The 16,488-nt window shown below is 42.0% G+C and overlaps 1 protein-coding gene across 1 annotated transcript in view; it reads right to left on the minus strand.

Annotated features, from left to right (window-relative positions):
* RABGAP1 (RAB GTPase activating protein 1) overlaps window positions 1–16,488 on the minus strand; it is a 539,836-nt gene that overhangs the window by 407,432 nt on the left and 115,916 nt on the right. The window contains exons 6-7 of the mRNA XM_033960742.1: window positions 12,603–12,760; window positions 6,355–6,465 (exon numbers count right to left, since the gene is read on the minus strand). Of these exons, the coding sequence (XP_033816633.1) occupies window positions 6,355–6,465; window positions 12,603–12,760 (269 nt within the window). The remainder of the gene's footprint in view (window positions 1–6,354; window positions 6,466–12,602; window positions 12,761–16,488) is intronic.

Below are 16,488 nucleotides of genomic sequence, written 5' to 3' on the forward strand. Positions count from 1 at the left end.
CCTGACTGACCTGGAATGTTGACACCACCTTCAGCAAAAATGAAGGGACCATACAAAGAAAAACTCCTGCTTCTATAAATCTGAGAAACGGTTCCCTACATGAAAATGCCTGTATTTCCTACACTCACATCACAGAGATGTTTGCTACCAGAAAAACTATCTTCATTGTCAGATTCAGCAGGGAGCCTCCTGCAAAGGCTCAAAATGCACCTTGCTGTGGCCACTCAGTACAATGTTAAGGTTCCATGAGGGAAATGGCTGTCTTATCAGAGGTCTCAACTTGAGTGCACCCTTCAAAAATCTGGCTATATCTGGATGCAGAACCAAGGAACCCTACTCCACTCAACTCAAACACGAGAAATCTGCAACTTGCACTTTAATGGATCTTACTGCCAGTCCCTTTTCCAAGTCAGCCTGAAGAAAAGCCAAAATCTCTAACACTGGAGCTCTTACAGGATCTGCTGCACACCACTGTTGAAACAATCTCCAGGCCTTAGCATATGCTGCAATGGTAGCTTTCTTGGCTCTAAAGAGGGTAGCAATAACCACCTATGAAAAGTTCTGAACCAGGGGTGCGCACTCAAAAGCCATGCCGTATGACCAAAGCATTCCAGATTCTCCAGGGGAGACAGGATATTTATATGCACTAGAAGCTTGAAATCCTTTTGCAGATGCACAAAGTCCCATACCACAGCCGATGTAGCCAATATGAGGGCACCAGAATTACTTGTCCATGATGGTCTGCTATCCGACGTATGACCCAATCTATCATGGGCTTTGGGGGAAGCACATACAGCAGACCCTATGCCAGTCACAGTTGAACTAGTACATCCAAGCCTTCACTTACTGGTTCAACTCTTCTGCTGAAAAATCGAGCCACCTTCTTGATGTCTGCCAATGCCATGAGATCAAGGATTGGACACATCCAGCGTCTCACTATGCACTCGAATGCCCAATGGGACAGTGATAACTCCCCCGGGAGTAGGGTCTTCCTGCTGAGATAGTAGACTTGCACATTGTCTACTTCCAGTACATGTAAAACTGACAACATTTCAGCTGGAGTGCTGCACAACTGACCAGCAGAGACAAGAAAACTTCATTTAAGGAATGGAAAAGGTCAAAAACGGATGAAAACGGGAACAAGCACAAACAACATCAAAGCAGGTGCCTTAAGGCGGTAAAAGGGGCCAAAAGAGATTACGAGGAAAAAATAGCCAAGGAGGCGAAGAACTTCAAGCCGTTCTTTAGATATATTAAGGGGAAACAACCCGCAAAAGAAGTGGTGGGACCGTTGGATGACCATGGAATGAATGGAGCGCTAAAGGAGGACAAAGCAATCGCTGACAAACTGAACACATTTTTTTGCATCTGTATTTACCGAAGAAGATGTACACAGCATACCGGAACCCATCAGGCTATATGCTGGAAATGAAGACGGAAAGCTGACAGGACTGACGGTCAGTCTAGATGAGGTATGTAGGCAGATTGATAGGCTTAAGAGCGATAAACCCCCGGGACCGGATGGCCTCCATCCAAGGGTCATCAAGGAACTGAAAGGGACCATAGCTGAACTGCTTCGACTAATAGCCAATCTGTCGATCAAATCGGGAAAGATTCCGGAAGACTGGAAGGTGGTGAATGTTACACCGATCTTCAAGAAAGGTTCGAGGGGAGATCCGAGGAACTACAGACCGGTGAGCCTGACCTCGGTACCGGGAAACATGGTAAAGTCACTGATAAAGGACAGCATTATTGATCACCTTGACGGACACGGGCTGATGAGGACCAGTCAGCACGGTTTTAGCAAAGGCAGATCGTGTTTGACGAACTTGCTGCACTTCTTTGATGGAGTAAACAGACAGATAGACAAGGGCGATCCACTCGACACTGAATATATCTGGATTTTCAGAAGGCGTTCGACAAGGTTCCGCATGAACGACTACTTCGGAAAATTGCAATCCATGGAATTGAGGGTGAAATACTCACATGACTCTAGTCTGACAGACACGTGCCATGAAAGAAGCCACAGAGGCTGCCTTAAACCCCAAGGCCAAGGCTTCAAAGTGATGTTCAAGGACTGTATTGACCCTGTGGTTCTGCGCATCCTTTAAGACTACACCTTCCCCCCCCACACACACAAACACACACACACACACACACAATTAGGGAGATAAGTATACTTGGTAAACTGAGCTACCAGTGATTTCACTTTCTGCTGGAAAAATAACTGTTGAAATTTAAGAGTTTTGAGATACAGCCTTGTCATCATCTTAGACTCCCTTAGGGAGACCTCTAGGACCTCCCAATGCTCTTGTAGCAGTAATCTGGATGTGAAAGCAAAAATGAAGTCTGAGCCTGGGAAGCACTCAGTTAAACAAAGTGCAGCTGCAGTCTGCAGAGTCTCTGTTTAACTCCCACAGCGACTCTGGAATAAGCTTCATCAACATCGCCTTAAATAGGCGGCATACTGTCGGGTCCTCTCCCTCCTCAACTGAGTATCCCAACCACAGACCTCCCTAGGCCCACCCAAGCTCTGTCCCAGATCCCATCTTCTTTACTAATTGTAATGCAATTTTTTCCATTCATTTTTCATATACACCCAATATACACAGCAGTTATAAATTCTCAAAACTGACACATTTCAATCACTATATTGAAAATAAAATCATTTTACCTACCGGTGATCCTCTGCAGGCTGCTGTAATTAGCTTTAAAGGTGAGACCGGGAGGCCAGGTCTCCTGACCTCCAGTGTTTGGGCATGACCCCGAATACCCCAGGAGGAAACTCCAGCAGACTAGTGGCCAACATTCCGGTCTCACATATCTTCCTTAACTCAAGGCCCACACAGCAATTTAAGATACCGTTTCTACTGAAGATTTACATCTGAACTACAGTTACAACATTCTTTGAAGAGAGCTCTTAAACTAACTTCAAATGTTGTTCATTGGGAATTGCAACACAAGTTTTTGTTACGTTTATGTGTCACCAACACGAGCATATCGTATGACAATTACCCAATCCCATTGTTGCCTTAAATGTAGATAACCTTATGCCTCTTTGGAACACCAATTTTGGTCTTGTTCTAAAGTCTCAGCATTTTGGCATCATTTGGGTCATTCTGTCTCGACTATGTGGCAACTTCAATGGACTCCTATTCCACAAGCTCTTTTTGGCATGTATGCACTTGCCCTTCCAAAACGCAAGGGAATGCAAACTTTCTTGACACGCTCAGTTCCGATGGCCTTAAACGATATTGTCTGCTTGGCTTTCCGCAGACCCACCTCATCATCATCATTGGCAATCTCTTATGCATGAGACAGATAGACAAGGGCTGTCATGGAGCACAGTGGCTTTGTGAACATTGATTCACCTTAGGGAAAACTTTATTGTTTCATTTGGGAGCCTTTCTGGCAAACTTTGACTGTACATGCTTGCAGCAGACTGTTAAATGGTTAGTCTATCTCTTTCATTTCCTATAGGACCACTGCGTGAGAGAGTTTATTTTTCTTGGGTTGGTGGGGGGAGATAAGAGTTCTGATTTAGTTTTCAATGTTGAGGATGTATTATACTGTTTTTGATCTGTATTTTTGTTGTTAAAAACAAATAAAAACATTTCAACAGAAGATACAGTTTCCAAACTTTCAAGGAGTACGTCAGAAGAGGATGATGTTTAACTCTACCTTCGAATTCCTAAAACCACATATCTGGAACAGTCTACCTGCCTATTTGTGACGATTACACAAGCATTGCCTGTTCAGGAAAAGATTAAAGACATATCTCTTCCCAGCCCTCTTCATCCCACAGACTTCCATCCTTAAACTAGCCAAGAAATATAAAACTCGCTTATCAACAGCACTATATCACAAATGTAATTCATCTTGCTGTAAGTTGCAATGATTCCCTTTTGAAAATTGTGGGATATAAGAAGTTGTATTGTATTGAAATCTGACTTCCAGTCCCTCCCAGTCTTTATTTGACTGGTTCCTTGGTTCTTGCTTAGGCATCTCTGCCAACGAGAAAGCACCTGAAGAGGACAGGTCCCCTTGCAAGGGCCACCATTGCTTCCACACCAGTTACAGGAGATTTTCAACAACTTAAGCAAGCTTTCCAAAGCAAACTCACAAATTCCATGGTAAATTGCTATCCAGGGATCTCCGCAGCACCCATTAGGGTTGCTCTTTGCTGTCCAGCGCTGCATACAACTGGTAGCGCTACAGTTGCCTCTTGGTTTCACTGGTTCCACGCACCTGCGCTTCACCCAATCTCCCTCCAAAGTCTCTAGAGACATTATTTTGCCATTATAAGAAGTCCTCTATGATCCCCCAGCCTTAAGGGTACCAGAAGGGGCTAAGCCGAAGGCCCCCACCCCTCTCTCATGTGTCCTGTGGCACATGGTACATGGCCGCTGTTCATCCAGCCATCCAACACAAATCTGACAAGGGTATCTCCACTAGAGGAGTCCATTCCAAGTGATTCTGAATGAAATTGAGGTGATTTTGGTGCAGATGGAGGCTTTTAATCAAAATCAGGAAAATCCAAGATAGCTACTGTGGCAGCATAGTCGCATTAAAAATGGCCCAGGGAAAACTTTATCGAACCGGGGCACACTAAAGGTAGTGGCCATGGCTTGAAGCACCCAGATGTGCGCGGACGTCACCGTAATGACATCACATATATGTGCAACATCATCATGTCAACATCCGCGCAAGTGCAGAGGTCCTCCAGATGGGCCCTAAGACGACAGTAGGGGGGTGCCAGCAGGGGAAGAGGGCTGGAGAGAAAGAGAGGCACTAGCGCCAGCTGATTGCCTAAAGCAGTGTTTCTCAACTACTTCAAGCTAAGTACCCCCTAAGTCTAACAAATATCAACTAAGTATCCCAACCACAGACCTCCCTAGGCCCACCCAAGCTCTGCCCCAGATCCCATCTCCTTTACTAATTGTAATGCAATTTTTTCCATTCATTTTTCATATACACCCAATATACACAGCAGATATAAATTCTCAAAACTGACACATTTCAATCACTATATTGAAAATAAAATCATTTTACCTACCGGTGATCCTCTGCAGGCTGCTTTAATTAGCTTTAAAGGTGAGACCGGGAGGCCAGGGGGGAAGCCGGAGGACACTAGAGAGAAGGGGACAACATGCAGGCCTTTGGTGAATCGGGCAGCGCTGGCAGGCGCCTCTCTTCCTCCTCAGTGTGCTGAAGCACACTTGTAATCTCAGGAGGCACACAGTTTGAGATACACTGCCCTAAAGGGTCAAAAAAATTCTAGGAAATAATAATAATAACTTTATTCTTTTATACCGCCATAACCAAAAGTTCTAGGTGGTTTACACTAAAAAGTGCTGGACAATCAGCGAAATACAATAACACAGTAAAAAATACAAATATTTACAAAAATAGAATTTCAATAATAAAACTCACTAAGTAATAAACTTATCGAACAAAGTGGTCTTAATTAATTTCCAAAAACAGCAATAGGATAACATAGCTTGCTGAATACATTTACCTAACCAAGATTGTTGCTTACCAACTTGAAATGCTAGGGTCCTGGGCTAACCTGCTTCAGCTGTCACCAAAAATGAAACTGGAGAAGACACTGCCTCAATATGCAAACCAAGTCCACTGATAGAATCTTCAGGCTGCCAGTCAGACTTAAAGCTCGACCAAGACCTCAACCCCTGTGGATCCACGTGCAAACAGGGAAGGAATTTATGCAGCCGGCACCCATTAAGACCTGCTGGACCAACACAGGGGCCAAACATCCTGTGCTCAAGCACCTGATTAATGAGGATACAAGTTAGCTTCAAGGGGAACAGACCATGAGCTCCACAAGACTAAATGCAGGCCAGCCAGACAGGAACCCCGAGGGTTGCCTTGCCATCTGCAGACTACTTTCAGAGACTGTGTCCACTCGTAGGCAGAGTTTCTCCTGGATCACTGGAAACCTCTCTAGTCCCAAAAGTCTCAAATGTGAATAAAAAACTCAAAAAATAATAAAAGGCTATCAGAGCAGATCAGAATCAAACCTTTTCAACTCGCTTTCAGAAGGAAAAATCTGAAGGAGGCGGAGCTGAAGAATGTAAATTTCATCCTTCTGCAATCAACTCACAAGTATAGGAATATCACCTACTGTTAGGACTTATATGCCCTTTCACCAAAATTGCTGATTTGTCTGTCTCCCTGACCTTCAGTAAAATTCATAAATGACAGAGGCATCAAAGCCCACTTAAATGGAAATTACAGGGAAGGAATTGGAAGGGAAGAGAATACAGAAGAATCATATGTATCACAAAAATAACAAACCACAGTGCATCACAACAACAAAAAACCAGAAAAAGATACCTTTCGATGGCCAGTTCTTTATTTGATGTTTGTTGAACATAAATAACAATCTTCTTATCAATGCCTTGGCGAAGTTTGAAGCATTGTTTGTCCTTATCTTTGGGAACTGCACTGTAATTTACCAGAAAGAGAATTCTATGAACATGCATTTCCATTTCTGAGCATTGCAGAAAAACTGATAAAAAAGGTTGAAAAGTCTGAACTATTTAGGAGTTTCAGCAAGTACTTAAATGTTCTTTGGCATTAGAAAGCACCATTCCAAGGTGACAAGAGTACATAAGCAGATATTCTGAATAAAATGTATTTATTCAATTTTTATTTATTTATTTATTCAATTTTATATACCGTTCTCCCAAGGGAGCTAAGAATGGTTTACATTAATTTATTGAGGTACTCAAGTGTTTTTCCTTTTCTGTCCTGGCAGGCTCACAATCTATCTAATGTTGTAGTCTTTCCACACTTTAAGCTGGAGTCACACCGGTGAATATATGCCGCTGTGCTGGCAAAGGCAGTAGTTCCAATCTTAAAGCATCAATTTCTTGAAGAAGCTCAAACTAATGACTGTAGGGCGAAACGGAGATCTTCCGTCGTAATGTTGCCTCTGGATTGATTTGGTTGGGTAGAGAATCCTCACCCAAGCTAAGTAATGCTTTAATTCAAGATTGATTGAGAATGAAAACTGAACTAATATAGAGCAACAATTATTTTGAGTATTCTGCAACTAAAATTTGAAAGAAACTCTTTAATAGAAAACTTCTCTTATATATATATATAAATATATATATATATATATATATATATATATCTAAAAAGCTTTAAAATAGTATTCCCATTGAGACAAATAGGACCAATGATAGTCTGCATATAGGTTACTCCTTATGATCAGCTCTAAGGTTTTAACCGCAGACACTTGAGATCCTCTGTCTCATTGAAGGGAATTTTCTCTGTTATCACTCTTAAACAAAAGCGTGTTAATATTAGGTGTTTTAATAGTCTCATAAGACCACAAGAATTCACAGCACAGGTGCACAGCATGGCTCTACACAGGGCAGGAATATAGGAAGATCATTCCTGCCCCGCGTCACCGCAAATTCTATAAACAGCATCCCAATTGTAGGCAGCGATAGAGGTCCTACCACTGTTTAACCAGCTAATCAGGATGCACATTTAAAAAACACCCCGAGGCAGGTTGCCTACATTAAAGGTATCTTCGCAAGCCAAGGGAGGTGCATAGGGCCGCCTAAGTGCACCCAAGGCTAGGCATGGGCATGGTTTCACCTGGAAGTGGCCTTAAGTGAGCTTAGGTGGCCCTAGGCATCTCCCTAGGGCCGCAATAGGCACCTGAAATGTAGGCCAGCAAAATGCTGACCTACATTTCAACTAGATGTGGTCATTGAACTGCTCGAGGCAAGGGAATCTCCCTGCCGTGATCGGTTTAGCGGCCGCAGAAGGGAACCCATCCCACTGCGAAGTCAGCCAGCAGGAGGGATGTCCAATCCCTCCTGCCAGAAACCCCAAAATAATCCCCGGCAGGAGAGATGCCCAGTCCCCTCCTGCCAAAAACCACCCCACTTCAAGACATCCCCCGGCAGCCCCCACCCAGTACCTTTTTTAGTTGGCCGGCCAGAGGGATGCTTATTCCAACCGGCATGCCCAGCCGCCTCCGCTGAATGGTGGGGCTTCCCATTCTTGGTGTCTTTCTCTGGCCAGCCAACTAAAAAGGTACTTGTGGGGTCCGGGTGTGCTTGGGGGAGGGGAAGGGGGAGGGAGAGTTTCCGGCAGGAGGGACTGGGCATCCCTCCTGCCGGGGGATGTTTCAGGGGGAGTGTTCCAGCAGGAGGGTCTGGGCATCCCTCCTACCAGTGGATGTCTAGGGGAGGGTGGCAGCAGAAGGAATTGGGCACTCCTCCTGCCTTGGGTATTCGGGGTGGGGGGACGGCTTTGGGGATTCCAGTGCATCCCTCATGCCGGTAGTCTTCGCGGGAGGGGAGACAGGTTCACTGCCACAGCTGCTAAACTTATTGCGGCAGGGAGATTCCCTTGTCGCGATCAGCTCAGTGGCAACCCGATTCCCTAACTGGCACTTGTGACATGGACGCCAGTTAGAGAATCGTGGTGTTAGGTGGGCTGTAATTCTATATAGGATATCTGTTTGTGATTACTGTGCATCCTTTACAGAATCCAGCCCAAAAAGCATAGAAGGAGAAAGCCTAGGAGCACAAGGAGGCCTCTCTGACGATGCAAGACTAAGAACAAAGGACACAAATGGGAGAATATTAGTGCATGAACAAATACTATCATTTGCTTTTATAGAGCTACTAATCTGATAGATATTTAAGTACAATATGTCCTTCTCCTGGGAGCAACAGGATAAAAAGTACCTTGCCAAAGGTCATAAGAAGTGTTAATGACAAGTGGGACTTTAACCCCAACTCTGGTTTTCAACCCATTACTTTAAACACTAACCATTTCTGCTCAATGGAAAATATTCAGGTGTCAGACTATCTATATTGATATCATCCATCTACCTAGAAATTTTAGAGAGGGCCAGCAGCAACCAATGAAGTATAGCCAGAGGCATGAAGATGATGGAGTAGCAGAGAAAGAAGTTCAAAGGAGCTACAACAAATTAACATTGAAATAGAAAACTGCAAAGATTCCATGCAAAAATAAAAATGCACAAAAAACACCAAAATTTTTTGCAAGTGTTTTTGCATGTTTTATGCACCAAGATCACATTTGCAAAATCACTTTGAAAATTGTAGACACTTGGGTATAGCCTATCATGTGTGAAAGTTTACTAAAATTGTATATAATGAAGTGCTTCAACCAGGGTGGATAAAAATCTATTAAAAACAAAATATACTTCTCCCTCCATATTCACGGTTTCAGCATTCGCGGTTTCAATTATTCACGGTTGTTAGCTTGCTGGCTCCTCCCACCAAATTACATCAGCTTGCATAGAAAAACTGCTGATTCCAAGTGTTTACAGAGAAAATCACCGATTCCCAGGACTTTCTTCATCATGTTTTGCCTCTCCTTCAGGAACAGGCCAGGTCTCCCACTATGTTATTTGTGGTTTTTCACCATATTCACAATGGTTTTTAATAGAAAACAGTGAATAATATATGAAAAAGTTATTCACGGTTTTTCTGTATTTGCGGTTTTGTTAATCCCCTATCACAGCGAATACGGAGGGAGAAGTGTATATCAAAAATTCTATTTTTATTTAAATTGGATTTTTTTAAAAATAAAATGATTTGAAGAAAAATCTATCTAAAGATAGTTTTCTATTTAAGATATATTAAAGTCCAAAAGTTATTCATCATGAAATAAGTATTTGTTTTTTAATTATATAGCATGAGGCTATATATTCATGAAATGTTTAATTTTTTTTTTGTAAGTCTTAATGAGTGGAGTAAGGTCCACAATGATCCTGTTGTATGTGCTTGTGGCTTGCAGAAACACATACTGCAGAATACTTACAGGACGTAGAAGCAAAAGCTATAATAAAATATGATCAAAAATTCAAATATCTAGAATGCAGTTTAGTCAGACAATGCTGCAAATGTATCCCACCCCCCACCCACTCTGTAACGGGCATCTTAAAAATTGAAAAGAAAAAAAAAACATCAAGTATACACAGCACACCATCTTTCATAAGAACACCATACTCTATGAAACTTGCTCCATTTATAAAACCTCAACGCAGAAAGTTTATAGAGTCTAAGCCACTCATTCAGCTTACTGACCACCTGTACCCTATCAGGCCCAGTTGGCAGGTTCCAAAACCGGGCCACAATCATGCAGGCTGTAGTCAATAGCAATTTAGTAAATGCAATTTCTCCCTTCCCCTGTCAGGGTCATACACATGAAGAAGGGTCATTTCTGTAGAGGGAGGGACAAAAATCAAAAGATGGAACTCCAATAGGGGGTAAGCAGTGCACAACTCCCCACATATGAAAATAGGTGCCCACCCCACCATAGCCCCTCCAGCAATCCCCCCCCCAGGTCCCCCTTTCATTTTTACTAAAAGTTCTGGGCTGAGATACCAGTGGAAAAGAACTTAATAGCCATTTTCCACCAATGGGGAGGCCATACCCAACGAAGCAGTATAACCCCAGACACCCACACACACCTGCAAAGAGAGGGGTCTCTCAATATCCACCTCCCAAGCTAACATATAGGTCAACATAGCTAACATATAGTTCTAGTGTTCAAGCAGCCATAAAGTTGAGATATGGCACCCTTTTGCAGTACAGGTCCCAGCAGTCGTTCAAATGCCATTTGCCCCAGCACCAAAGCCTCAAAATCTGGGAACAAAATACCCCAAAAAATAAAACAAGAAAGTCAGAGCAGATTAGACACCTGCTAAACTCGCTTACAGAAGAGAAAAACTGGAGGGCTACAGCACAGCCCACTGGGGAAGGAGGTAGGACCAAAGAAATTGATTGACATCATCTGCAAACAAACTCACAGTTTGAGGGTGACTACCCATCTGTTCAGGAACTCTGCTCCCGTTGCACTGGAACAGCAAATATGTTTGAACTATTTGGATTAATTAGAATAAATCAAACATTCTCTTTTTTTAACTGGAAAAAATATAACTAAGGGACATGAAGCATTTCAATTTTTGGATTTTCATTTTACATTTAAATTAGTTGCCTTTCCAAACCTGAGCTAAAGGTGAATTACCTTACAGGCACAGTATGTACTTCCCTGCCTCAGAGGGCTTCTCTAAAGGACACATTGATTAGACTAAATAAACCAATATTTGTGCCTGATTGGAGTTCTGCTAAAAATCAGTACAGCAGCAACCTGATTAATTTGGATTAAAACTTAGAGCACTGTTAAGTAAGAGGATATCAAAGTAACCTAGTGATTAGAGAAGCAAGCTGAGAACCAGTAAGTAAGAGATAAAATCCTGCCTCTTGCACTAACACTGCTTATGACCTTGGGTAAGTTATACCATTGACTAAGTAAATGAGGCCTTAAGGTCCTACCTAACATTCATTAACTCAAGTTAAGCACATAGGGCTCCTTTAACGAAGGTGCGCTAGTGTTTTTAGTGCACGCACAAGATTAGCGCGTGCTAGCTGAAAAACTATCGCCTGCTTAAAAGGAGGCGGTAGCGGCTAGCGTGCGCTAAAACCACTAGAGCACCTTTGTAAAAGGAGCCCATAGTTAAATAAGAAGGCCCCACTGAGAAAAAGTGGAAGCATCCAATATGTAATGTGTAATAAATCACATTAACATGTGCTGAGTTGCATTACAAGATGGTAAACGGGTAAAGAGCATTTTTAAACCTAGAGAAAGTAGCTGCAATAAGCTGGTTTATCAAAAGTAGCAGAGTTGATATTTTGACCAAGTAGAATTGCTGCTTCAGAGGGCAATTTTCAAAGGCCATTTTGCAGGTACATGATTTACCTGGGTAAAATAGACAACTTACATGGGTAAAATGAATGCACTGTTCTACACTAAGAGGCAGTGTTTAGAAGCTGGAAATAGGATGAGGAATGCACCACCATATATAGGGGCTCTTTTTTTATTAAGTTGCGGTAAGCATCAATGTGTGCTTACCGCAGTTTAACACACTACAGCAAGATGTGCTCAGGCATCCCACAGTAGATTTTGCGTATACACATGCTACCCACATGCTATAAAATAGTTTTGGGGTGTTTTTTTAACAATAGGGGCAGGTCTGGAGACAGAGAGTAGGTAAGTTCTATGTTAACTGGTTGGTGCAGCTACCTTGCCATGTGCCAACTGATTAGCATGTGAGCCATTACCACCTAGAAAATAGGTGTCAGTAAGTGCTCATGTGCAAATGGGGAAATTATCACATGGCCATTATTGACAAAATAGAAAATCAGCCATTTCCAAGCAAGAATAAAAATGGTCTTCACTGGGGATAAGCACTGCTTAGTAAAAGAGCCCCATAGTTTTGCATTTACAAAGCTTTTACAGTGCTAAACACATTTCTGAGGATATGTTTTTCCAAGGAATTTTTCAAAAAGAAACTATGTGCTATGGATATTTTCACTTTGAAAACTGATGCAAAGTCAGTGGGCAAAAGTGCCCAAAGGATTTGGACCCATGCAGCTAGTTTAAAAAAATGTATTCCTTTATACTTAACTTTGAAAACCACTGAATAAATGAAACCACTCAAATAAAAAAACACAAAATTCAAAGACAGATCACAGAAACTAACTCACATTACTGGTGAAATGATTAGAAAAACAAATTACCTAAAGTAACCTTTCCCATCATCTTCTTTGATTTCCAAAGATACCGAGAAAGTGAAGATGTCATTGTCTGGAGTTTGCGGTGGTACAGTAGTAGAAAGCGGAGTCTGTTTGGCAGAGCGTCGGAAGGCTGTGGCAAAACTGTAAAGTATACGACTCACCTACACACAACAGATGTGAGTACAACAGACAAATTATAAGGAAACAAGCTAAAGCAAAAAAGAAAATTGTGACCTAATTCACTAATCTAAGTTTCAACTAATACAATCAAAGGGAAGAACAGGTTTAACACCATATTGACTTTCTACCAGTGATGTTGCTTGGACTGAATAGGCCCCCTATTATATTCTCTCTCCTAAGGTAGGTACACAACTTCAGACTTACAATAAATAAACCATGTAAAAAGCAAACACATTTCAGACCTATAGTATATAGAAAACCTGTCACAATGCTATTCTCTGTTTTTTCTTAACTTTCTTTCCTGGATCTCCTGCCCTTTTGACATTTCTTCTCCTCCATACTGTCCCAGTACTCTTTCCAAGTTCAGATGCTCCCTTCCTCCTGGCACCTCCATCTGAGATCTGCGTCTCCCTCTCTCTCTTTCTCCTCCCAGCCTCATGCATTTTGAGATGCACCAGGTGGGGTTACTCTGCAATATAATGGAATTATACCTTTATTTGGTAATTGGATGGAGACTACTAAGTAAGGGATAAATTCTATTAGATCTAATCCAGCCCAGTATTTCTGAGTCGCACTATGCCTAATTAGGTTCAAGATGACTTACAATATAAGGAATTATAGAATGTATAAGCTACATTATATTATAGCAGCTCAAAGAGAACCAAGTTATGAACGGAGTAATGGGGAAAGGAGGAATTAAGGTTCCATGACTGTACATTGAGTTAGTTGACTATAGTGTGTATGCTCTCAAAGAAGATAGTTTTTAATTTTTATCAGAATCTGTTGTAGAATGTTTCCATCCTAATATCAGTCAGGAGGTTTTTCCAGGTTTTGGTGTCAAGATAAATTAAAAGCCAATCAAATGTGCATTTCTATTGTTGGGAGATGAGATGAGTAGTTGAAGCGATTTCAGTTTTCTGGTTGACGTTGGCCAGGAATTGACAAATAAGTTTATGAGTGGCTCTGCTGTTTTTGCATATAGAATTTGAAACATTATACAGAATAGTTTGAAGGTTATACGAGTGGTAGCCAGTGTAAGTTTTTATAATAAGGCAAGATGGAGTCAAATTTTTTGAGTTTGAATATTAGTCTGATCGCTGTGTTTTGTACAATCTGTAGTTTGTTCAGGGGTGTGGAGTTTAGACCCGCATAGAGGGAATTGAAGTAATCCAGCTGTGACAGTATAAACATTTGCATTAGCACAGCAAAGTGGTGCTCTTGAAAAAAGGTCTGTTTAGTCTTTTCATATTGTAGAAGGTTTTCTTTCTTAAGTTGGATACTTGAAATTCATATGATAGTATGGAGTCGAGTATAACACCAAGGACCTTGTACATCTTGTTGATATCCAGTGTGAATCCTGAAGTTAGAGTTACAATGAAACCATATGACTTTGGTTTTGTCCGCATTCAGTTTGAGTTTGTGGGATGCAGCACAGGTCTGTATTTGTCTATTCCATTTGATATTATCAGTGTTGTGTTGTTAGTGTCATTATTAATTGAGATGAGTAGAAGAATGTCTCATCTGCGTATGAGAATATGCATTCATTGTTGTCGAATTTGATTCGGCCTAGTGAACTCATGAAAAGGTTGTAGAGAATTGGGGATAACAGTGGTCCTTGTGGTACGCCACAAAATGCTTACCAGTTTTTTTGAAGATACTTCATCTTTGTAGACAAGATATTGTCTCTTTTGCAGGAAGTCTTTGAATCAGTTCAGGCCAGTTCCTACGATGCCTATTTCGTTGACTTTGCCTAGTAATAGTGGTTGACTGTGTCGAAGGCGGAGGATATGTCAAATTGAAGGAGGATCACCTGGCAGCCAATGCTCAAGTATTGCTTGATTTTGATAGTTAAAATCAATAGAAGGACCTCTGTATTATGATTTGAGTGGAATCCAAATTGAGTGGGATGGAGGCAAGAGTGTTCAACTTAGGCACAGAGTTGTTTGTTGATGCGTGGTTCAAGAAGTTTGGCTAGTATTGGGATTCCATCTATAGGTCTGAAATTTGAGGGGCTTGAAAGATCAACATTTTAGGCTTTGGGGTATCAATTTGATCTATTTGGGAAGATTGTTTAAGACAGTCTCTCTCAAACTGTGAGCCTTGACAGTGGTGTGCCCCGAAGAGATTCTGGGTGTGCCACGAGAGATTCCAGAATTTTGCTTTATTTTTAAAAAATCCCTTCATAAGTATATACTAGAATAGATGACATGTACGTCACATATGTAAGAATCTGTCAGTGTTATGAGCATCTGTGTGTATGTAGGGAGGGTTTTGAAGATATGAAGTCCAAGGAGTAACCTTTGTTATGTGTAGGTCCTGATGACTTCAGGTCTAGCTAGCTGTCCAGTAAGAACCCGTGCAAGTTGGTAGCTTTTGTGTTGTCCTGAGACTCAAATGGATTATTTATGTCTCCTAGGATAATAAGCCTGGTATATTGACAGGTTAAATTTGAAATAATTTCCTGTATTTTTGTGGCAATGTTGGAAGAGTTGCAATCCAATGCTGCTAGAGTGTATGCTTGATTTATGTTCTAACTAACGTCTAACTAACGTCTAACTAACGTCTAACTAACGTCTAACTAACGTCTAACTAACTTCTAACTAACTTCTAACTAACGTCTAACTAACTTCTAACTAACGTCATTCCACTCCACAAAAAAGGTTGCAGAACAGAGGCTGAGAACTACAGACCAGTGAGTCTCACATCTATAGTGAGCAAACTAATGGAAACCCTAATCAAACACCAATTAGATAAGATCCTGGATGAGGAGAATCTACGGGATCCCCGTCAACATGGATTTACCAAGGGGAAATCCTGCCAATCCAACTTGATCAGCTTCTTTGACTGGGTGACGGGGAAGCTTGATATTGGAGAGTCCTTGGACATTGTATACTTGGATTTCAGCAAAGCATTTGATAGTGTCCCACACCGCAGGTTGTTGTGCAAAATGAGTTCTATAGGATTAGGTGACACTTTGACAAAATGGGTTGGGGACTGGCTTGGTGGTAGGCTTCAGAGGGTGGTGGTGAACGGCACCCCCTCCGTAACGACGGCAGTGATCAGCGGGGTGCCACAGGGCTCGGTCTTAGGCCCGATCCTTTTCAATATCTTTATAAGGGACCTGGCTGAGGGGCTTCGCGGTAAAATAACGTTATTCGCCGATGACGCCAAACTGTGTAATATAACAAGCAAGAGCACAACGGACAATATGAAACACAACCTACTCCTATTGGAGCAATGGTCAAAGACCTGGCAACTGAGTTTTAATGCCAAGAAATGCAAAGTCATGCACCTTGGCAGTCAAAATCCATGCGAGACTTACACCCTAAATGGTGAGATCCTAGCAAGGACGGTTGCAGAACGGGACCTAGGGGTGATCATCAGTGAAGACATGAAGACTGCCAATCAAGTGGAGCGGGCTTCATCTAAGGCTAGGCAGATCATAGGATGTATACGTAGGAGTTTCGTCAGCCGTAAGCCTGAAGTCATTATGCTGTTGTATAGATCTATGGTGAGGCCCCATCTGGAATATTGCGTGCAATTCTGGAGGCCTCATTATCGCAAGGATGTACTGAGGCTTGAGTCAGTCCAGCGAATGGCCACCCGGATGGTCTCGGGACTCAAGGATCTCCCGTACGAGGAACGGCTGGACAAATTACGGCTATACTCACTCGAGAAACGCAGAGAGAGGGGAGACATGATCGAGACG

This window comes from Geotrypetes seraphini, chromosome 10, assembly GCF_902459505.1.
Source record: "Geotrypetes seraphini chromosome 10, aGeoSer1.1, whole genome shotgun sequence".
In the NCBI taxonomy this organism is placed as follows: Eukaryota; Metazoa; Chordata; class Amphibia; order Gymnophiona; family Dermophiidae; genus Geotrypetes; species Geotrypetes seraphini.